The 25,926-nt window shown below is 46.0% G+C and overlaps 1 protein-coding gene across 1 annotated transcript in view; it reads left to right on the top strand.

Moving 5' to 3' along the window:
- LOC125381562 (deleted in malignant brain tumors 1 protein-like) overlaps positions 1-25,926 on the top strand; it is a 56,789-nt gene that overhangs the window by 27,277 nt on the left and 3,586 nt on the right. The window contains exons 13-16 of the mRNA XM_048398573.1: positions 3,953-4,099; positions 4,462-4,552; positions 7,170-7,285; positions 10,849-11,037. Coding sequence (XP_048254530.1) covers positions 3,953-4,099; positions 4,462-4,552; positions 7,170-7,285; positions 10,849-11,037 — 543 coding nt within the window. The remainder of the gene's footprint in view (positions 1-3,952; positions 4,100-4,461; positions 4,553-7,169; positions 7,286-10,848; positions 11,038-25,926) is intronic.

The raw sequence follows: 25,926 nt of genomic DNA, 5'->3' as shown, positions 1-25,926 counted from the left end.
GGTAAAGGGACATGGTTGACTGAGTATGATGGCAAGGGGACATGGGTGACTGTGTCACTGTGCATGATGGTAAGGGGACATGGACGACTGTGTCACTGGGTATGATGGTAAGGGGACATGAACGACTGTGTCACTGTGTATGATGGTAAGGGGACATGGGTGACTGTGTATGATGGTAAGGGGACATGGGTGACTGTGTCACTGTGTATGATGGTAAGAGGACATGGGTGAGTGTGTCACTGTGTATGATGGTAAGGGGACATGGGTGACTGTGTCACTGTGTTTGATGGAAGAGGACATGGGTGACTGTGTCACTGTGTATGATGGAAGAGGACATGGGTGACTGTGTCACTGTGTATGATGGAAGAGGACATGGGTGACTGTGTCACTGTGTATGATGGTAAGAGGACATGGGTGACTGTGTCACTCGGTATGATGGTAAGAGGACATGGATGACTGTGTCACTGGGTATGATGGTAAGGGGACATGGGTGACTGTGTCACTGGGTATGATGGAAGAGGACATGGGTGAGTGTGTCACTGGGTATGATGGTAAGAGGACATGGGTGACTGTGTCACTGTGTATGATGGTAAGAGGACATGGGTGACTGTGTCACTGTGTATGATGGTAAGGGGACATGGGTGACTGTGTCACTGTGTATGATGGTAAGGGGACATGGGTGACTGTGTATGATGGTAAGGGGACATGGGTCACTGTGTCACTGTGTATGATGGTAAGGGGACATGGGTGACTGTGTATGATGGTAAGAGGACATGGGTGATTGTGTCACTGTGTATGATGGTAAGGGGACATGGGTGACTGTGTCACTGTGTATGATGGTAAGGGGACATGGGTGACTGTGTATGATGGTAAGGGGACATGGGTGACTGTGTCACTGTGTATGATGGTAAGGGGACATGGGTCACTGTGTCACTGTGTATGATGGTAAGGGGACATGGGTGACTGTGTCACTGTGTATGATGGTAAGGGGGCATGGGTGACTGTGTCACTGTGTATGATGGTAAGGGGACATGGGTGAGTGTGTCACTGTGTTTGATGGTAAGGGGACATGGGTGACTGTGTCACTGTGTATGATGGTAAGGGGACATGGGTGACTGTGTCACTGTGTATGATGGTAAGGGAAAATGGGTGACTGTGTCACTGTGTATGATGGTAAGGGGACATGTGTGAGTGTGTCACTGTGTATGATGGTAAGGGGACATGGGTGACTGTGTCACTGTGTAAAATGGTAAGGGGACATGGGTGACTGTGTATGATGGTAAGGGGACATAGATGACTGTGTCACTGGGAATGATGGTAAGAGGACATGGGTGAGTGTGTCACTGGGTATGATGGTAAGGGGACATGGGTGAGTGTGTCACTGTGTATGATGGTAAGGGGACATGGGTGACTGTGTATGATGGTAAGTGGACATGGGTGACTGTGTCACTGTGTATGATGGTAAGGGGACATGGATGACTGTGTCACTGTGTATGATGGTAAGGTGACATGGGTGACTGTGTCACTGTGTATGATGGTAAGGTGACATGGGTGACTGTGTCATTGTGTATGATGGTAAGGGGACATGGGTGACTGTGTCACTGTGTATGATGGTAAGGGGACATGGGTGACTGTGTCACTGTGTATGATGGTAAGGGGACATGGGTGAATGTGTCACTGTGTATGATGGTAAGGGGACATGGGTGAGTGTGTCACTGTGTATGATGGTAAGGGGACATGGGTGGCTGTGTATGATGGTAAGGGGACATGGGTGACTGTGTCACTGGGTATGATGGTAAGGGGACATGGGTGACTGTGTCACTGTGTATGATGGTAAGGGGACATGGGTGACTGTGTCACTGTGTATGATGGTAAGGGAAAATGGGTGACTGTGTCACTGTGTATGATGGTAAGGGGACATGGGTGAGTGTGTCACTGTGTATGATGGTAAGGGGACATGGGTGACTTTGTCACTGTGTATGATGGTAAGGGGACATGGGTGACTTTGTATGATGGTAAGGGGACATAGATGACTGTGTCACTGGGTATGATGGTAAGGGGACATGGGTTAGTGTGTCACTGGGTATGATGGTAAGGGGACATGGGTGAGTGTGTCACTGTGTATGATGGTAAGGGGACATGGGTGACTGTGTATGATGGTAAGGGGACATGGGTGACTGTGTCACTGTGTATGATGGTAAGGGGACATGGGTGACTGTGTCACTGTGTATGATGGTAAGGGGACATGGATGACTGTGTCACTGTGTATGATGGTAAGGTGACATGGGTGACTGTGTCACTGTGTATGATGGTAAGGGGACATGGGTGAGTGTGTCACTGTGTATGATGGTAAGGGGACATGGGTGACTGTGTCACTGTGTATGATGGTAAGGGGACATGGGTGACTGTGTCACTGTGTATGATGGTAAGGGGACATGGGTGACTGTGTCACTGTGTATGATGGTAAGGGGACATGGGTGACTGTGTCAGAGTGTATGATGGTAGGGGGACATGGGTGACTGTGTCACTATGCATGACGATAAGGGGACATGGGTGACTGTGTCACTGTGTATGATGGTAAGGGGACATGGGTGACTGTGTCACTGTGTATGGTGGTAAGGGGACATGGGTGACTGTGTCACTGTGTATGATGGTAAGGGGACATGGGTGACTGTGTCACTATGCATGATGGTAAGGCGACATGGGTGACTGTGTCACTGTGTATGATAGTAAGGGGGCATGGGTGACTGTGGCACTGTCTATAACGGTATGAGTACAACGCTTCAACTGTGTCACTCTGTATGATTGTGTAGCTGGAATGTTTCAATGAAATATAGTCTTGAACAGTGCTTGAAATAGTATGTTATCCTCCTGCGTTATACACATTACACAAAAGTACATCATTCACTGGATGGTCTGAAAATGTAGCGCTTTGTGGGTAAAAATTTGTCACCCTCTTCGTTTGCTTGTATTTTGACGAACTGACTATAATGATTCTCTGCCTCATCCTACCTGCCTCCCTCCCTCTCCCATTCAGTCCCCGCCACCCTCTCACCGCAGCAACCCACCACCTCCTTCCCTTCCTCTCAGTTCTCCCTCCCTCCCTCTCCCATTCAGTCCCCGCCACCCTCTCACCGCAGCAACCCACCCCCTCCTTCCCTTCCTCTCAGTTCTCCCTCCCTCCCTCTCCCATTCAGTCCCCGCCACCCTCTCACCGCAGCAACCCACCACCTCCTTCCCTTCCTCTCAGTTCTCCCTCCCTCCCTCTCCCATTCAGTCCCCGCCACCCTCTCACCGCAGCAACCCACCCCCTCCTTCCCTTCCTCTCAGTTCTCCCTCCCTCCCTCTCCCATTCAGTCCCCGCCACCCTCTCACCGCAGCAACCCACCCCCTCCTTCCCTTCCTCTCAGTTCTCCCTCCCTCCCTCTCCCATTCAGTCCCCGCCACCCTCTCAACGCAGCAACCCACCCCCTCCTTCCCTTCCTCTCAGTTCTCCCTCCCTCCCTCTCCCATTCAGTCCCCGCCACCCTCTCAACGCAGCAACCCACCCCCTCCTTCCCTTCCTCTCAGGTCTCCCTCCCTCCCTCCCTCTCCCATTCAGTCCCCGCCACTCTCTCACCGCAGCAACCCACCCCCTCCTTCCCTTCCTCTCAGTTCTCCCTCCCTCCCTCTCCCATTCAGTCCCCGCCACCCTCTCAACGCAGCAACCCACCCCCTCCTTCCCTTCCTCTCAGGTCTCCCTCCCTCCCTCCCTCTCCCATTCAGTCCCCGCCACCCTCTCACCGCAGCAACCCACCCCCTCCTTCCCTTCCTCTCAGTTCTCCCTCCCTCCCTCTCCCATTCAGTCCCCGCCACCCTCTCAACGCAGCAACCCACCCCCTCCTTCCCTTCCTCTCAGTTCTCCCTCCCTCGACCCTCCAGAAAATTCAATGGATGTTGACATGTGTTTCAGGAGCAGACACGACGTCAACTGGGGAAAAGATGTGTGGGTCGTTCAAGAAGATGTTTTCCGGCACTGGTCCAACTCTCACCTACAAAATCATGACAAATCATAAAATGATGGATGGGAAGGTCATGGTGAAATACTTCTCTGTAAGAAGTAAGTAGTGGCATTATGGTCAAATACGTCGCTAGAAGAAGGAAGTAGTGGTATGATGGTAAAATACTTCTCTGTAAGAAGTAAGTAGTGGCATCATGGATAAATGCTTCTCTCAAAGAAGGAAGTAGTTGCGTCATGGAGAAATACATCTCTCTAAGAAGGAAGTAGTGGCATCATGGATAAATGCTTCTCTCTAAGAAGGAAGTAGTGGCATCATGGAGAAATGCTTCTCTCTAAGAAGGAAGTAGTTGCGTCATGGAGAAATGCTTCTCTCTAAGAAGGAAGTAGTGGCGTCATAGTAAAGTATGTCTGTGTTAATTTCATACATACCTACACATATAGATGATGTTAACTGTCCACAGAGGAAGGAGGTTGCCCCGAAATGATGAACATCCTGGCGAAGCGAGAGAAGGTCATCATGAAATCCCCTAACTTCCCCATGCAATATCCACTGTGAGTACACCTAGCTAGCTCCATGCAATATCCACTGTGAGTACACCTAGCTAGCTCCATGCAATACCCAGTGTGAGTACACCTAGCTAGCTCCATGCAATATCCACTGTGAGTACACCTAGCTAGCTCCATGCAATACCCAGTGTGAGTACACCTAGCTAGCTCCATGCAATACCCAGTGTGAGTACACCTAGCTAGCTCCATGCAATATCCACTGTGAGTACCCCTAGCTAGCTCCATGCAATATCCACTGTGAGTACACCTAGCTAGCTCCATGCAATATCCACTGTGAGTACACCTAGCTAGCTCCATGCAATACCCAGTGTGAGTACACCTAGCTAGCTCCATGCCATATCCACTGTGAGTACATCTAGCTAGCTCCATGCAATATCCACTGTGAGTACACCTAGCTAGCTCCATGCAATACCCAGTGTGAGTACACCTAGCTAGCTCCATGCAATATCCACTGTGAGTACACCCAGCTAGCTCCATGCAATATCCACTGTGAGTACACCTAGCTAGCTCCATGCAATATCCACTGTGAGTACACCTAGCTAGCTCCATGCAATACCCAGTGTGAGTACACCTATCTAGCTCCATGCAATATCGACTGTGAGTACTTACCTGTAGCTAGCTCCATGCAATACCCAGTGTGAGTAAACCTAGCTAGCCCCATGCAATATCCACTGTGAGTACTCCTAGCTAGATCCATGCAATACCAAGTGTGAGTACACCTAACTTCCCCATGCAATACCCACTATGAGTACACCTAACTTCCCCATGCAATACCCACTATGAGTACACCTAACTTCCCCATGCAATACCCACTATGAGTACGCCTAACTTCCCCATGCAATATCCACTGTGAGTACACCTACATGTAGCTAACTCCATGCAATATCCACTGTGAGTACACCTACATGTAGCTAGCTCCATGCAATATCCAGAGTCAGTACACCTAACTTCCCCATGCAATATCCACTGTGTATACACCTAACTTCCCCATGCAATACCCACTATGAGTACACCTAACTTCCCCATGCAATACCAACTATGAGTACACCTAACTTCCCCATGCAATACCCACTGTGAGTACACCTAACTTCCCCATGCAATACCCACTATGAGTACACCTAACTTCCCCATGCAATACCCACTATGAGTACACCTAACTTCCCCATGCAATACCCACTATGAGTACACCTAACTTCCCCACGCAACCCCCACTGTGAGTACACCTAGCTAGCCTCCATGCAATACCCAGTGTGAGTACACCTAACTTCCCCATGCAATACCCACTATGAGTACACCTAACTTCCCCATGCAATACCCACTATGAGTACACTTAGCTAGCTCCATGCAATACCCAGTGTGAGTACACCTAACTTCCCCATGCAATACTCACTATGAGTACACCTAACTTCCCCATGCAATACCCACTAAGAGTACACCTAACTTCCCCATGCAATACCCAGTGTGAGTACATCTAACTTCCCCATGCAATACCCAGTGTGAGTACACCTAACTTCCCCATGCAATACCCACTATGAGTACACCTAACTTCCCCATGCAATACCCAGTGTGAGTACACCGAACTTCCCCATACAATACCCACTATGAGTACACCTAACTTCCCCATGCAATACTCACTATGAGTACACCTAACTTCCCCATGCAATACCCACTATGAGTACACCTAACTTCCCCATGCAATACCCAGTGTGAGTACACCTAACTTCCCCATGCAATACCCACTATGAGTACACCTAACTTCCCCATGCAATACCCACTATGAGTACACCTAACTTCCCCATGCAATACCCACTATGAGTACACCTAACTTCCCCATGCAATACTCACTGTGAGTACACCTAGCTAGCCTCCATGCAATACCCAGTGTGAGTACACCTAACTTCCCCATGCAATACCCACTATGAGTACACTTAGCTAGCTCCATGCAATACCCAGTGTGAGTACACCTAACTTCCCCATGCAATATCCACTGTGTATACACCTAACCTCCCCATGCAATACCCACTATGAGTACACCTAACTTCCCCATGCAATACCCACTATGAGTACGCCTAACTTCCCCATGCAATACCCAGTGTGAGTACACCTAACTTCCCCATGCAATACCCAGTGTGAGTACACCTAACTTCCCAATGCAATACCCACAATGAGTACACCTAACTTCCGAAAGCAATGCCTACTGTGAGTACACCTAGCTAGCCTCCATGCAATTCCCACTATGAGTACTCCTAACTTCCCCATGCAATACCCAGTGTGAGTACACCTAACTTCCCCATGCAATACCCACTAAGAGTACACCTAACTTCCCCATGCAATACCCACTATGAGTTCACCTAACTTCCCAATGCAATACCCACAATGAGTACACCTAACTTCCCAAAGCAATGCCTACTGTGAGTACACCTAGCTACCCTCCATGCAATTCCCACTATGAGTACACTTGGCTAGCCTCCATGCAATACCCACTGTGAGTACACCTACCTAACCTCAATACCCTTTAGTTCTGTTTCAGCTCTGTGTGTTAATGTGGCGAATATTTCAGCATTGTTCACGTCCTACCTTTGTTTTGTATGTATTGTTCCAGCTTTTCCAAGTGCTCGTGGAGATTTGTATCTTATCGTCCCGATTATGTAGTGGTTATTGAGGTGCTGGAATCCAACTTGCCCGAAGACTGCAGCGATTACGCCTTTGTCAATGATGGTGAGAAGTATATATGGTATATAAATATATATATATGGTGGAGAGGTTGGATAAAGGGAAGAAAGGAATTGTGAGAAGGAGGAGTGAGGTGCGGTGAAAGGGTAAAGAGATGGGGAATAGAAGGTGGAGAGAAGGGCAGAGAGATGGTTGTGAGAGAGTGGGGAAGAGGTGGTGAGTGTGAGGAGAGGGATGGGGAAGAGGTGGTGAGTGTGAGGAGAGGGATTGGGAGAGAGGATAGGGAGAGAGGATGGGGAGGGAGGATAGGGAGAGAGGATAGGGAGGGAGGATAGAGAGAGAGGCTGGGAAGAGATCGTTGTGAGTGAGTGCGGAAGAGGTGGTGAGTGTGAGGAGAGGGATGGGGAGAGAGGATAGGGAGAGAGGATGGGGAGAGAGGATGTGGAGAGAGGATGGGGAGAGAGGATTGGGAGAGAGGGATGGGAAGAGATCGCTGTGAGTGAGTGAGGAACAGGTGGTGAGTGTGAGGAGAGAGGGATGGGGAGAAGGGGTAGGGGAAGAGGATGGGGAGGGAGGATAGGGAAAGAGGATAGGGAGAGAGGATGGGGAGAGAGGATGGGGAGGGAGGATGGGGAGGGAGAGAGGGATGGGGAGAGAGCATAGGGAGAGAGGATGGGGAGAGAGGATGGGGAGAGAGGATAGGGAGAGAGGATAGGGAGAGAGGATGGGGAGAGAGGATGGGGAGGGAGGATGGGGAGGGAGAGAGGGATGGGGAGAGAGCATAGGGAGAGAGGATGCGGAGAGAGGATGGGGAGGAAGGATAGGGAGAGAGGATGGGGAGGGAGGATGGGGAGAGAGGATGGGGAGGGAGGATGGGGAGAGAGGATAGGGAGAGAGGATGGGGAGGAAGAGAGGGATGGGGAGGGAGAGAGGGATGGGGAGAGAGCATAGGGAGAGAGGATGCGGAGAGAGGATGGGGAGGAAGAGAGGGATGGGGAGGGAGAGAGGATGGGGAGAGAGGGATGGGGAGGGAGCATAGGGAGAGAGGATGCGGAGAGAGGATGGGGAGGAAGGATAGGGAGAGAGGATGGGGAGGGAGGATTGGGAGAGAGGATGGGGAGAGAGGATGTGGAGAGAGGATGGGGAGAGAGGATAGGGAGAGAGGATGGGGAGGAAGGATAGGGAGAGAGGATGGGGAGGAAGGATAGGGAGAGAGGATGGGGAGGAAGGATAGGGAGAGAGGATGGGGAGAGGGGGTAGGGGAAGAGGATGGGGAGGGAGGATAGGGAGAGAGGATGGGGAGAGAGGATAGGGAGAGAGGATGGGGAGGAAGGATAGGGAGAGAGGATGGGGAGGAAGGATTGGGAGAGAGGATGGGGAGAGAGGATGGGGAGGGAGAGAGGGATGGGGAGGGAGAGAGGATGCGGAGAGAGGATGGGGAGGGAGAGAGGGATGGGGAGGGAGAGAGGATGCGGAGAGAGGATGGGGAGGAAGGATAGGGAGAGAGGATGGGGAGGAAGGATAGGGAGAGAGGATGGGGAGGAAGGATAGGGAGAGAGGATGGGGAGGAAGGATAGGGAGAGAGGATGGGGAGGAAGGATAGGGAGAGAGGATGGGGAGGAAGGATAGGGAGAGAGGATGGGGAGAGAGGATAGGGGAAGAGGATGGGGAGAGAGGATAGGGGAAGAGGATGGGGAGGGAGGATAGGGAGAGAGGATGGGGAGGGAGGATTGGGAGAGAGGATGGGGAGGAAGGATAGGGAGAGAGGATGGGGAGGAAGGATAGGGAGAGAGGATGGGGAGGAAGGATAGGGAGAGAGGATGGGGAGAGAGGATAGGGGAAGAGGATGGGGAGAGAGGATAGGGGAAGAGGATGGGGAGGGAGGATAGGGAGAGAGGATGGGGAGGAAGGATTGGGAGAGAGGATGGGGAGGGAGGATTGGGAGAGAGGGATGGGAAGAGATCGTTGTGAGTGAGTGGGGAACAGGTGGTGAGTGTGAGGAGAGAGGGATGGGGAGAGGGGGTAGGGGAAGAGGATGGGGAGGGAGGATAGGGAGAGAGGATGGGGAGAGAGGATAGGGAGAGAGGATGGGGAGAGAGGATGGGGAGAGAGGATAGGGAGAGAGGATAGGGAGAGAGGATGGGGAGAGAGGATAGGGAGAGAGGATAGGGAGAGAGGATAGGGAGAGAGGATGGGGAGAGAGGATAGGGAGGGAGAGAGGGATGCGGAGAGAGGATGGGGAGAGAGGATAGGGAGAGAGGATAGGGAGAGAGGATGGGGAGAGAGGATAGGGAGAGAGGATAGGGAGAGAGGATGGGGAGAGAGGATAGGGAGAGAGGATGGGGAGGGAGAGAGGGATGGGGAGAGAGCATAGGGAGAGAGGATGCGGAGAGAGGATGGGGAGGAAGGATAGGGAGAGAGGATGGGGAGGGAGGATTGGGAAGAGATCGCTGTGAGTGAGTGAGGAACAGGTGGTGAGTGTGAGGAGAGAGGGATGGGGAGAGGGGGTAGGGGGAGAGGATGGGGAGAGAGGATGGGAAGAGATCGTTGTGAGTGAGTGGGGAACAGGTGGTGAGTGTGAGGAGAGAGGGATGGGGAGAGGGGGTAGGGGGAGAGGATGGGGAGAGAGGATGGGAAGAGATCGTTGTGAGTGAGTGGGGAACAGGTGGTGAGTGTGAGGAGAAAGGGATGGGGAGAGGGGGTAGGGGAAGAGGATGGGGAGAGAGGATGTGGAGAGAGGGGTGGGGAGAGAGGATAGGGAGAGAGGATGGGAAGAGATCGTTGTGAGTGAGTGGGGAAGAGGTGGTGAGTGTGAGGAGAAAGGGATGGGGAGAGGGGGTAGGGGAAGAGGATGGGGAGAGAGGATGTGGAGAGAGGATTGGGAGAGAGGGTGGGGGGAAGAGGATGGGAAGAGATCGTTGTGAGTGAGTGGGGGAAAGGTGGTGAGCGTGAAGAGAAAGGGATGGGGAGAGATGGTAGGGGGAGAGGATGGGGAGAGAGGATGGGGAGAGAGGATAGGGGCAAGAGGATGGAGAGAGAGGAGGAGAGAGGGTAGGGGGAAGAGGATGGGGAGAGAGGATGTGAAGAGATCGTTGTGAGTGAGTGGGGAAGAGGTGGTGAGCGTGAGGAGAGAGGGGGAGAGGGGGTAGGGGGAAGAGGATGGGGAGAGAGGAGGAGGAGAGAGGGTAGGGGAAGAGGATGGGAGAGAGGATGGGGAGAGATGGCTGTGAGTGAGTGGGGAAGAGGTGGTGAGCGTGAGGAGAGAGGAGGAGAGAGCGTAGGGAGAGGAGGATGGGGAGAGAGGATAGGGAGAGAGGATGGGGAGAGATGGTTGTGAGTGAGTGGGGAAGAGGTGGTGTATGGAGAGAGGGAGGAGAGAGGGTTAGGGAGAGAGGGGAGGACAGGGGGTGGAAAGATATATGGTGAGTGTGAGGAGAGAGAGAAGAGAGACCGGTGGTGAGGAGGTGGAGTGAGAGAGGGGGGAGAAACGGGGAGGGGGGGGGGCGAGATGGTTGTGAGAGGGTGGAGAGACCGGTGGAGAGGGGGATGGAGACAAGAGTTTTCGTTTCTGTCAATCATCATCACTGACATCTCTCATCCCGTTCCAGGCGACGGCCCTGACTCTGCAAAGTTGGGTGAGTGGTGTGGCAACCGGAAGCCAGTGTACCGCGGTACCGGCCAGGTACTGATGCTTACCTTCACGGCAGACGACATGAACATGCACAAGAGCATGATGAACATGGGGAACATAGGCTTCGAGTTCCGGTACTATGCCGACACGCTGGTGCCACGCGAGAGTAAGTCTTAATGTGTCCTGTCCTCTTGTTGTCTGTGCATATTGAAGTAGAGGAGGACACAGGCTTTCTGACACTACTCTGTATATTTCAGTAGAGGACACAGACGTTCTGCCACTACTCTGTATATTTCAGTACAGGACACAGACGTTCTGACAAGACTCTGTATATTTCAGTAGAGGACACACACGTTCTGACACTACTCTGTATATTTCAGTAGAGGTCATAGACGTTCTGACAAGACTCTGTATATTTCAGTAGAGGACACAGACGTTCTGACAAGACTCTGTATATTTCAGTGGAGCACACAGACGTTCTGACACTACTCTGTATATTTCAGTAGAGGACACAGGCGTTCTAAAATTTCTCTGTATATTTCAGTAGAGGACACAGACGTTCTGACACTACTCTGTATATTTCAGTAGAGGACACAGACGTTCTGACACTACTCTGTATATTTCAGTAGAGGACACAGGCGTTCTAAAAATTCTCTGTATATTTCAGTAGAGGACACAGACGTTCTGACACTACTCTGTATATTTCAGTAGAGGACACAGACGTCCTGACTCTACTGTGTATATTTCAGTAGAGGACACAGACGTTCTGACAATACTCTGTATATTTCAGTAGAGACACAGACGTTCTGACAATACTCTGTATATTTCAGTGGAGGACACAGACGTTCTGACTCTACTGTGTATATTTCAGTAGAGGACACAGACGTTCTGACACTACTCTGTATATTTCAGTAGAGGACACAGACGTTCTGACACTACTCTGTATATTTCAGTAGAGGACAGAGACGTTCTGACACTACTCTGTATATTTCATTAGAGGACACAGACGTTCTGCCACTACTCTGTATATTTCAGTAGAGGACACAGACGTTCTGACAAGACTCTGTATATTTCAGTAGAGGACACAGACGTTCTGACAATACTCTGTATATTTCAGTAGAGGACACAGACGTTCTGACAAGACTCTGTATATTTCAGTAGAGGTCACAGACGTTCTGACACTACTCTGTATATTTCAGTAGAGGACACAGACGTCCTGACAAGACTCTGTATATTTCAATAGAGGACACATACGTTCTGACAATACTCTGTATATTTCAGTAGAGGACACAGACGTTCTGACAAGACTCTGTATATTTCAGTAGAGGACACAGACGTTCTGACACTACTCTGTATATTTCAGTAGAGGACACAGACGTCCTGACAAGACTCTGTATATTTCAGTAGAGGACACAGACGTTATGACAATACTCTGTATGTTTCAGTAGAGGACACAGACGTTCTGACACTACTCTGTATAATTCAGTAGAGGACACATACGTTCTGACACTACTCTGTATATTTCAGTAGAGGACGCAGACGTCCTGACAAGACTCTGTATATTTCAGTAGAGGACACATACGTTCTGACAATACTCTGTATATTTCAGTAGACGACACAGACGTTCTGACAAGACTCTGTATATTTCAGTAGAGGACACAGACGTTCTGACAATACTCTGTATATTTCAGTAGAGGACACATACGTTCTGACACTACTCTGTATATTTCAGTAGAGGACACAGACGTTCTGACAATACTCTGTATATTTCAGTAGGGGACACATACGTTCTGACACTACTCTGTATGTTTCAGTAGAGGACACAGACGTCCTGACAAGACTCTGTATATTTCAGTAGAGGACACAGACGTTCTGACACTACTCTGTATATTTCAGTAGAGGACACATACGTACTGTCACTACTCTGTATATTACAGTAGAGGACACAGACGTACTGTCACTACTCTGTATATTTCAGTAGAGGACACAGACGTTCTGACACTACTCTGTATATTTCAGTAGAGGACACAGACGTTCTGACAAGACTCTGTATATTTCAGTAGAGGACACAGACGTTCTGATACTACTCTGTATATTTCAGTAGAGGACATAGACGTTCTGACACTACTCTGTATATTTCAGTAGAGGACACAGACGTTCTGACACGACTGTGTATATTTCAGTAGAGGACACAGACGTGCTGACAAGATTCTGTATATTTCAGTAGAGGACACAGACGTTCTGACACTACTCTGTATATTTCAGTAGAGGACAGGGACGTTCTGACTCTACTGTGTATATTTCAGTAGAGGACACAGACGTTCTGACACTACTCTGTATATTTCAGTAGAGGACACAGACGTTCTGACACTACTCTGTATATTTCAGAAGAGGACACAGACGTTCTGTATATTTCAGTAGAGGACACAGACGTTCTGACACTACTCTGTATATTTCAGTAGAGGACACAGGCGTTCTGACAAGACTCTGTATATTTCATTGAGGACACAGACGTTCCGACACTACTCTGTATATTCCAGTAGAGGACACAGACGTTCTGACACTACTCTGTATATTTCAGTAGAAGACACAGACGTTCTGACACTACTCTGTATATTTCAGAAGAGGACACAGACGTTCTGACAAGAGTCTGTATGTTTCAGTAGAGGACATAGACGTTCTGACAAGACTTTGTATGTTTCAGTAGAGGACACAGACGTTCTGACACTACTCTGTATATTTCAGTAGACGACACAGACGTTCTGACAAGACTCTGTATATTTCAGTAGAGGACACAGACCTTCTGACAATACTCTGTATGTTTCAGTAGAGGACACAGACGTTCTGACACTACTCTGTATAATTCAGTAGAGGACACATACGTTCTGACACTACTCTGTATATTTCAGTAGAGGACGCAGACGTCCTGACAAGACTCTGTATATTTCAGTAGAGGACACATACGTTCTGACAATACTCTGTATATTTCAGTAGACGACACAGACGTTCTGACAAGACTCTGTATATTTCAGTAGAGGACACAGACGTTCTGACAATACTGTGTATATTTCAGTAGAGGACACATACGTTCTGACACTACTCTGTATATTTCAGTAGAGGACACAGATGTTCTGACAATACTCTGTATATTTCAGTATGGGACACAGACGTTCTGACACTACTCTGTATGTTTTAGTAGAGGACACAGACGTCCTGACAAGACTCTGTATATTTCAGTAGAGGACACAGACGTTCTGACACTACTCTGTATATTTCAGTAGAGGACACAGACGTCCTGACAAGACTCTGTATATTTCAGTAGAGGACACAGACGTTCTGACAATACTCTGTATGTTTCAGTAGAGGACACAGACGTTCTGACCCTACTCTGTATAATTCAGTAGAGGACACATACGTTCTGACACTACTCTGTATATTTCAGTAGAGGACGCAGACGTCCTGACAAGACTCTGTATATTTCAGTAGAGGACACATACGTTCTGACAATACTCTGTATATTTCAGTAGACGACACAGACGTTCTGACAATACTCTGTATATTTCAGTAGAGGACACATACGTTCTGACACTACTCTGTATATTTCAGTAGAGGACACAGACGTTCTGACAATACTCTGTATATTTCAGTAGGGGACACAGACGTTCTGACACTACTCTGTATATTTCAGTAGAGGACACAGACGTCCTGACAAGACTCTGTATATTTCAGTAGAGGACACAGACGTTCTGACACTACTCTGTATATTTCAGTAGAGGACACATACGTACTGTCACTACTCTGTATATTACAGTAGAGGACACAGACGTACTGTCACTACTCTGTATATTTCAGTAGAGGACACAGACGTTCTGACACTACTCTGTATATTTCAGTAGAGGACACATACGTTCTGACAATACTCTGTATATTTCAGTAGAGGACACAGACGTTCTGACTCTACTCTGTATATTTCAGTAGAGGACACAGACGTTCTGATACTACCCTGTATATTTCAGTAGAGGACATAGACGTTCTGACACTACTCTGTATATTTCAGTAGAGGACACAGACGTTCTGACACGACTCTGTATATTTCAGTAGAGGACACAGACGTGCTGACAAGATTCTGTATATTTCAGTAGAGGACACAGACGTTCTGACACTACTCTGTATATTTCAGTAGAGGACACAGGCGTTCTGACAAGACTCTGTATATTTCATTGAGGACAGAGACGTTCCGACACTACTCTGTATATTCCAGTAGAGGACACAGACGTTCTGACAATACTCTGTATATTTCAGTAGAAGACACAGACGTTCTGACACTACTCTGAATATTTCAGTAGAGGCCACAGACGTTCTGACACTACTCTGTATATTTCAGAAGAGGACACAGACGTTCTGACAAGAGTCTGTATGTTTCAGTAGAGGACACAGACGTTCTGACAAGAGTCTGTATGTTTCAGTAGAGGACATAGACGTTCTGACAAGACTTTGTATGTTTCAGTAAAGGACACGGGCGTTCTGACACTACTCTGAATGTTTCAGTAGAGGACACAGACGTTCTGACACTACTCTGTATATTTAAGTAGAGGCCAGAGACGTTCTGACTCTACTGTGTATATTTCAGTAGAGGACACAGACGTTCTGACACTACTCTGTATATTTCAGTAGAGGACACAGACGTTCTGACAAGACTCTGTATATTTCAGTAGAGGACACATACGTTCTGACAATACTCTGTATATTTCAGTAGACGACACAGACGTTCTGACAAGACTCTGTATATTTCAGTAGAGGACACAGACGTTCTGACAATACTCTGTATATTTCAGTAGAGGACACATACGTTCTGACAATACTCTGTATATTTCAGTAGAGGACACAGACGTTCTGACAATACTCTGTATATTTCAGTAGGGGACACAGACGTTCTGACACTACTCTGTATGTTTCAGTAGAGGACACAGACGTCCTGACAAGACTCTGTATATTTCAGTAGAGGACACAGACGTTCTGACACTACTCTGTATATTTCAGTAGAGGACACATACGTACTGTCACTACTCTGTATATTACAGTAGAGGACACAGACGTACTGTCACTACTCTGTATATTTCAGTAGAGGACACAGACGTTCTGACACTACTCTGTATATTTCAGTAGAGGACACATACGTTCTGACAATACTCTGTATATTTCAGTAGAGGACACAGACGTTCTGACTCTACTCTGTATATTTCAGTAGAGGACACAGACGTTCTGATACTACCCTGTATATTTCAGTAGAGGACACAGACGTTCTGACACTACTCTGTATATTTCAGTAGAGGACACAGACGTTCTGACACTACTCTGTATATTTCAGTAGAGGACACATACGTTCTGACAATACTCTGTATATTTCAGTAGAGGACACAGACGTTCTGATACTACCCTGTATATTTCAGTAGAGGACACAGACGTTCTGACACTACTCTGTATATTTCAGTAGAGGACACAGACGTTCTGACACGACTCTGTATATTTCAGTAGAGGACACAGACGTGCTGTAAAGATTCTGTATATTTCAGTAGAGGACACAGACGTTCTGACACTACTCTGTATATTTCAGTAGAGGACAGAGACGTTCTGACTCTACTGTGTATATTTCAGTAGAGGACACAGACGTTCTGACACTACTCTGTATATTTCAGTAGAGGACACAGACGTTCTGACACTACTCTGTATATTTCAGAAGAGGACACAGACGTTCTGTATATTTCAGTAGAGGACACAGACGTTCTGACACTACTCTGTATATTTCAGTAGAGGACACAGGCGTTCTGACAAGACTCTGTATATTTCATTGAGGACACAGACGTTCCGACACTACTCTGTATATTCCAGTAGAGGACACAGACGTTCTGACAATACTCTGTATATTTCAGTAGAAGACACAGACGTTCTGACAATACTCTGAATATTTCAGTAGAGGCCACAGACGTTCTGACACTACTCTGTATATTTCAGAAGAGGACACAGACGTTCTGACAAGAGTCTGTATGTTTCAGTAGAGGACATAGACGTTCTGACAAGACTTTGTATGTTTCAGTAAAGGACACGGGCGTTCTGACACTACTCTGAATGTTTCAGTAGAGGACACAGACGTTCTGACAAGACTCTGTATATTTCAGTAGAGGACACAGACGTTCTGACACTACTCTGTATATTTCAGTAGAGGACACAGACGTTCTGACAAGACTCTGTATACTTCAGTAGAGGACACAGACGTTCTGACACTACTCTGTATATTTCAGTAGAGGACACAGACGTTCTGACACTACTCTGTATATTTCAGAAGAGGACACAGACGTTCTGTATGTTTCAGTAGAGGACACAGACGTTCTGACACTACTCTGTTTATTTCAGTAGAGGACACAGACGTTCTGACACTACTCTGTATATTTCAGTAGAGGACACATACGTTCTGACAATACTCTGCATATTTCAGTAGAGGACACATACGTTCTGACTCTACTGTGTATATTTCAGTAGAGGACACAGACGTTCTGACACTACTCTGTATATTTCAGTAGAGGACACAGACGTCCTGACTCTACTCTGTATATTTCATTAGAGGACACAGACGTTCTGTCACTACTCTGTATATTTCAGTAGAGGACACAGACGTTCTGACAAGACTCTGTATATTTCAGTAGAGGACACAGACGTTTTGACACTACTCTGTTTATTTCAGTAGAGGACACAGACGTTCTGACAAGACTCTGTATATTTCAGTAGAGGACACAGACGTTCTGACACTACTCTGTATATTTCAGTAGAGGACACAGACGTCCTGACAAGACTCTGTATATTTCAATAGAGGACACATACGTTCTGACAATACTCTGTATATTTCAGTAGAGGACACAGACGTTCTGACACTACTCTGTATATTTCAGTAGAGGCCAGAGACGTTCTGACTCTTCTGTGTATATTTCAGTAGAGGACACAGACGTTCTGACACTACTCTGTATATTTCAGTAGAGGACACAGACGTTCTGACAAGACTCTGTATACTTCAGTAGAGGACACAGACGTTCTGACACTACTCTGTATATTTCAGTAGAGGACACAGACGTTCTGACACTACTCTGTATATTTCAGAAGAGGACACAGACGTTCTGTATGTTTCAGTAGAGGACACAGACGTTCTGACACTACTCTGTATATTTCAGTAGAGGACACAGACGTTCTGACACTACTCTGTATATTTCAGTAGAGGACACAGACGTTCTGATACTACTCTGTATATTTCAGTAGAGGACACATACGTTCTGACTCTACTGTGTATATTTCAGTAGAGGACACAGACGTTCTGACAATACTCTGTATATTTCAGTAGAGGACACAGACGTTCTGACACTACTCTGTATATTTCAGTAGAGGCCAGAGACGTTCTGACTCTACTGTGTATATTTCAGTAGAGGACACAGACGTTCTGACACTACTCTGTATATTTCAGTAGAGGACACAGACGTTCTGACAAGAGTCTGTATACTTCAGTAGAGGACACAGACGTTCTGACACTACTCTGTATATTTCAGTAGAGGACACAGACGTTCTCACACTACTCTGTATATTTCAGAAGAGGACACAGACGTTCTGTATGTTTCAGTAGAGGACACAGACGTTCTGACAATACTCTGTATATTTCAGTAGAGGACACATACGTTCTGACTCTACTGTGTATATTTCAGTAGAGGACACAGACGTTCTGACACTACTCTGTATATTTCAGTAGAGGACACAGACGTCCTGACTCTACTGTGTATATTTCAGTAGAGGACACAGACGTTCTGACAATACTCTGTATATTTCAGTGGAGGACACAGACGTTCTGACTCTACTCTGTATATTTCAGTAGAGGACACAGACGTTCTGACAAGACTCTGTATATTTCAGTAGAGGACACAGACGTTCTGACACTTCTCTGTATATTTCAGTAGAGGACACAGACGTGCTGACACTACTCTGTATATTTCAGTAGAGGACAGAGACGTTCTGACACTACTCTGTATATTTCATTAGAGGACACAGACGTTCTGTCACTACTCTGTATATTTCAGTAGAGGACACAGACGTTCTGACAAGACTCTGTATATTTCAGTAGAGGACACAGACGTTTTGACACTACTCTGTTTATTTCAGTAGAGGACACAGACGTTCTGACAAGACTCTGTATATTTCAGTAGAGGACACAGACGTTCTGACACTACTCTGAATATTTCAGTAGAGGACACAGACGTCCTGACAAGACTCTGTATATTTCAATAGAGGGCACATACGTTCTGACAATACTCTGTATATTTCAGTAGAGGACACAGACGTTCTGACACTACTCTGTATATTTCAGTAGAGGCCAGAGACGTTCTGACTCTACTGCGTATATTTCAGTAGAGGACACAGACGTTCTGACACTACTCTGTATATTTCAGTAGAGGACACAGACGTTCTGACAAGACTCTGTATACTTCAGTAGAGGACACAGACGTTCTGACACTACTCTGTATATTTCAGTAGAGGACACAGACGTTCTCACACTACTCTGTATATTTCAGAAGAGGACACAGACGTTCTGTATGTTTCAGTAGAGGACACAGACGTTCTGACACTACTCTGTATATTTCAGTAGAGGACACAGACGTTCTGACACTACTCTGTATATTTCAGTAGAGGACACATACGTTCTGACAATACTCTGTATATTTCAGTAGAGGACACATACGTTCTGACTCTACTGTGTATATTTCAGTAGAGGACACAGACGTTCTGACAATACTCTGTATATTTCAGTAGAGGACACAGACGTTCTGACACTACTCTGTATATTTCAGTAGAGGCCAGAGACGTTCTGACACTACTCTGTATATTTCAGTAGAGGACACAGACGTTCTGACACTACTCTGTATATTTCAATAGAGGACACAGACGTTCTGACAAGAGTCTGTATACTTCAGTAGAGGACACAGACGTTCTCACACTACTCTGTATATTTCAGAAGAGGACACAGACGTTCTGTATGTTTCAGTAGAGGACACAGACGTTCTGACAATACTCTGTATATTTCAGTAGAGGACACATACGTTCTGACTCTACTGTGTATATTTCAGTAGAGGACACAGACGTTCTGACACTACTCTGTATATTTCAGTAGAGGACACAGACGTCCTGACTCTACTGTGTATATTTCAGTAGAGGACACAGACGTTCTGACAATACTCTGTATATTTCAGTAGAGGACACAGACGTTCTGACAATACTCTGTATATTTCAGTGGAGGACACAGACGTTCTGACTCTACTCTGTATATTTCAGTAGAGGACACAGACGTTCTGACAAGACTCTGTATATTTCAGTAGAGGACACAGACGTTCTGACACTTCTCTGTATATTTCAGTAGAGGACACAGACGTGCTGACACTACTCTGTATATTTCAGTAGAGGACAGAGACGTTCTGACACTACTCTGTATATTTCATTAGAGGACACAGACGTTCTGTCACTACTCTGTATATTTCAGTAGAGGACACAGACGTTCTGACAAGACTCTGTATATTTCAGTAGAGGACACAGACGTTTTGACACTACTCTGTTTATTTCAGTAGAAGACACAGACGTTCTGACACTACTCTGAATATTTCAGTAGAGGCCACAGACGTTCTGACACTACTCTGTATATTTCAGAAGAGGACACAGACGTTCTGACAAGAGTCTGTATGTTTCAGTAGAGGACATAGACGTTCTGACAAGACTTTGTATGTTTCAGTAAAGGACACGGGCGTTCTGACACTACTCTGAATGTTTCAGTAGAGCACACAGACGTTCTGACAAGACTCTGTATATTTCAGTAGAGGACACAGACGTTCTGACACTACTCTGTATATTTCAGTAGAGGCCAGAGACGTTCTGACTCTACTGTGTATATTTCAGTAGAGGACACATACGTTCTGACACTACTCTGTATATTTCAGTAGAGGACACAGACGTTCTGACAAGACTCTGTATACTTCAGTAGAGGACACAGACGTTCTGACACTACTCTGTATATTTCAGTAGAGGACACAGACGTTCTGACACTACTCTGTATATTTCAGAAGAGGACACAGACGTTCTGTATGTTTCAGTAGAGGACACAGACGTTCTGACACTACTCTGTTTATTTCAGTAGAGGACACAGACGTTCTGACACTACTCTGTATATTTCAGTAGAGGACACATACGTTCTGACAATACTCTGTATATTTCAGTAGAGGACACATACGTTCTGACTCTACTGTGTATATTTCAGTAGAGGACACAGACGTTCTGACACTACTCTGTATATTTCAGTAGAGGACACAGACGTCCTGACTTTACTGTGTATATTTCAGTAGAGGACACAGACGTTCTGACAATACTCTGTATATTTCAGTAGAGGACACAGACGTTCTGACAATACTCTGTATATTTCAGTGGAGGACACAGACGTTCTGACTCTACTCTGTATATTTCAGTAGAGGACACAGACGTTCTGACAAGACTCTGTATATTTCAGTAGAGGACACAGACGTTCTGACACTTCTCTGTATATTTCAGTAGAGGACACAGACGTTCTGACACTACTCTGTATATTTCAGTAGAGGCCAGAGACGTTCTGACTCTACTGTGTATATTTCAGTAGAGGACACAGACGTTCTGACACTACTCTGTATATTTCAGTAGAGGACACAGACGTTCTGACAAGACTCTGTATACTTCAGTAGAGGACACAGACGTTCTGACACTACTCTGTATATTTCAGTAGAGGACACAGACGTTCTGACACTACTCTGTATATTTCAGAACAGGACACAGACGTTCTGTATGTTTCAGTAGAGGACACAGACGTTCTGACACTACTCTGTTTATTTCAGTAGAGGACACAGACGTTCTGACACTACTCTGTATATTTCAGTAGAGGACACAGACGTTCTGACACTACTCTGTATATTTCAGAAGAGGACACATACGTTCTGACTCTACTGTGTATATTTCAGTAGAGGACACAGACGTTCTGACAATACTCTGTATATTTCAGTAGAGGACACAGACGTTCTGACACTACTCTGTATATTTCAGTAGAGGCCAGAGACGTTCTGACTCTACTGTGTATATTTCAGTAGAGGACACAGACGTTCTGACACTACTCTGTATATTTCAGTAGAGGACACAGACGTTCTGACAAGACTCAGTATACTTCAGTAGAGGACACAGACGTTCTGACACTACTCTGTATATTTCAGTAGAGGACACAGACGTTCTGACACTACTCTGTATATTTCAGAAGAGGACACAGACGTTCTGTATGTTTCAGTAGAGGACACAGACGTTCTGACACTACTCTGTTTATTTCAGTAGAGGACACAGACGTTCTGACACTACTCTGTATATTTCAGTAGAGGACACATACGTTCTGACAATACTCTGTATATTTCAGTAGAGGACACATACGTTCTGACTCTACTGTGTATATTTCAGTAGAGGACACAGACGTTCTGACAAGACTCTGTATATTTCAGTAGAGGACACAGACGTCCTGACTCTACTGTGTATATTTCAGTAGAGGACACATACGTTCTGACAATACTCTGTATATTTCAGTAGAGGACACAGACGTTCTGACAATACTCTGTATATTTCAGTGGAGGACACAGACGTTCTGACTCTACTGTGTATATTTCAGTAGAGGACACAGACGTTCTGACAAGACTCTGTATATTTCAGTAGAGGACACAGACGTTCTGACACTTCTCTGTATATTTCAGTAGAGGACACAGACGTTCTGACACTACTCTGTATATTTCAGTAGAGGACACAGACGTTCTGACACTACTCTGTATATTTCAGTAGAGGACACAGACGTTCTGACACTACTCTGTATATTTCAGTAGAGGACACAGACGTTCTGACAAGACTCTGTATATTTCAGTAGAGGACACAGACGTTCTGACAATACTCTGTATATTTCAGTAGAGGACACAGACGTTCTGACAATACTCTGTATATTTCAGTAGAGGACACAGACGTTCTGACACTACTCTGTGTATTTCAGTAGAGGACACAGACGTCCTGACAAGTCTCTGTATATTTCAATAGAGGACACATACGTTCTGACAATACTCTGTATATATCAGTAGAGGACACAGACGTTCTGACACTACTCTGTATGTTTCAGTAGAGGACACAGACGTCCTGACAAGACTCTGTATATTTCAGTAGACGACACAGACGTTCTGACACTACTCTGTATATTTCAGTAGAGGACACATACGTACTGTCACTACTCTGTATATTACAGTAGAGGACACAGACGTACTGTCACTACTCTGTATATTTCAGTAGAGGACACAGACGTTCTGACACTACTCTGTATATTTCAGTAGAGGACACATACGTTCTGACAATACTCTGTATATTTCAGTAGAGGACACAGACGTTCTGACTCTACTCTGTATATTTCAGTAGAGGACACAGACGTTCTGATACTACTCTGTATATTTCAGTAGAGGACATAGACGTTCTCACACTACTCTGTATATTTCAGTAGAGGACACAGACGTTCTGACACTACTCTGTATATTTCAGTAGAGGACACATACGTACTGTCACTACTCTGTATATTACAGTAGAGGACACAGACGTACTGTCACTACTTTGTATATTTCAGTCGAGGACACAGACGTTCTGACACTACTCTGTATATTTCAGTAGAGGACACATACGTCCTGACAAGACTCTGTATATTTCAGTAGAGGACACAGACGTTCTGACAAGACTCTGTATGTTTCAGTAGAGGACATAGACGTTCTGACAAGACTCTGTATATTTATGTAGAGGACACAGACGTTCTGACAATACTCTGTATATTTCAGTAGAGGACACATACGCTTTGACACTACTCTGTATATTTCAGTAGAGGACACAGACGTTCCGACACTACTCTGTATATTTCAGTAGAGGACACAGACGTTCTGACACTACTCTGTATATTTCAGTAGAGGACACAGACGTTCTGACAAGACTTTGTACATTTCAGTAGAGGACACAGGCGTTCTGACAAGAGTCTGTTTGTTTCAGTAGAGGACATAGACGTTCTGACAAGACTTTGTATGTTTCAGTAAAGGACACGGGCGTTCTGACACTACTCTGAATGTTTCAGTAGAGGACACAGACGTGCTGACAAGACTCTGTATGTGTCAGTAGAGGACACAGACGTTCTGACACTACTCTGTATATTTCAGTAGAGGACACAGACGTTCTCACACTACTCTGTATATTTCAGTAGAGGACACAGACGTTCTGACACTACTCTGTATATTTCAGTAGAGGACACAGACGTTCTGACACTACTCTGTATATTTCAGTAGAGGACACAGACGTTCTGACACTACTCTGTGTATTTCAGTAGAGGACACAGACGTCCTGACAAGTCTCTGTATATTTCAATAGAGGACACATACGTTCTGACAATACTCTGTATATATCAGTAGAGGACACAGACGTTCTGACACTACTCTGTATGTTTCAGTAGAGGACACAGACGTCCTGACAAGACTCTGTATATTTCAGTAGACGACACAGACGTTCTGACACTACTCTGTATATTTCAGTAGAGGACACATACGTACTGTCACTACTCTGTATATTACAGTAGAGGACACAGACGTACTGTCACTACTCTGTATATTTCAGTAGAGGACACAGACGTTCTGACACTACTCTGTATATTTCAGTAGAGGACACATACGTTCTGACAATACTCTGTATATTTCAGTAGAGGACACAGACGTTCTGACTCTACTCTGTATATTTCAGTAGAGGACACAGACGTTCTGATACTACTCTGTATATTTCAGTAGAGGACATAGACGTTCTCACACTACTCTGTATATTTCAGTAGAGGACACAGACGTTCTGACACTACTCTGTATATTTCAGTAGAGGACACATACGTACTGTCACTACTCTGTATATTACAGTAGAGGACACAGACGTACTGTCACTACTTTGTATATTTCAGTCGAGGACACAGACGTTCTGACACTACTCTGTATATTTCAGTAGAGGACACATACGTCCTGACAAGACTCTGTATATTTCAGTAGAGGACACAGACGTTCTGACAAGACTCTGTATGTTTCAGTAGAGGACATAGACGTTCTGACAAGACTCTGTATATTTATGTAGAGGACACAGACGTTCTGACAATACTCTGTATATTTCAGTAGAGGACACATACGCTTTGACACTACTCTGTATATTTCAGTAGAGGACACAGACGTTCCGACACTACTCTGTATATTTCAGTAGAGGACACAGACGTTCTGACACTACTCTGTATATTTCAGTAGAGGACACAGACGTTCTGACAAGACTTTGTACATTTCAGTAGAGGACACAGGCGTTCTGACAAGAGTCTGTTTGTTTCAGTAGAGGACATAGACGTTCTGACAAGACTTTGTATGTTTCAGTAAAGGACACGGGCGTTCTGACACTACTCTGAATGTTTCAGTAGAGGACACAGACGTGCTGACAAGACTCTGTATGTGTCAGTAGAGGACACAGACGTTCTGACACTACTCTGTATATTTCAGTAGAGGACACAGACGTTCTCACACTACTCTGTATATTTCAGTAGAGGACACAGACGTTCTGACACTACTCTGTATATTTCAGTAGAGGACACAGACGTTCTGACACTACTCTGTATATTTCAGTAGAGGACACAGACGTTCTGACACTACTCTGTATATTTCAGTAGAGGACACAGACGTTCTGACAAGACTCTGTATATTTCAGTAGAGGACACAGACGTTCTGACACTTCTCTGTATATTTCAGTAGAGGACACAGACGTTCTGACACTACTCTGTATATTTCAGTAGAGGACAGAGACGTTCTGACACTACTCTGTATATTTCATTAGAGGACACAGACGTTCTGCCACTACTCTGTATATTTCAGTAGAGGACACAGACGTTCTGACAAGACTC

The sequence above is a fragment of the Haliotis rufescens genome, unplaced genomic scaffold, assembly GCF_023055435.1.
Source record: "Haliotis rufescens isolate VD_foot unplaced genomic scaffold, xgHalRufe1.0.p SCAF_18, whole genome shotgun sequence".
Lineage (NCBI taxonomy): Eukaryota > Metazoa > Mollusca > Gastropoda > Lepetellida > Haliotidae > Haliotis > Haliotis rufescens.
This window is presented reverse-complemented; position numbering and strand designations above follow the sequence as displayed.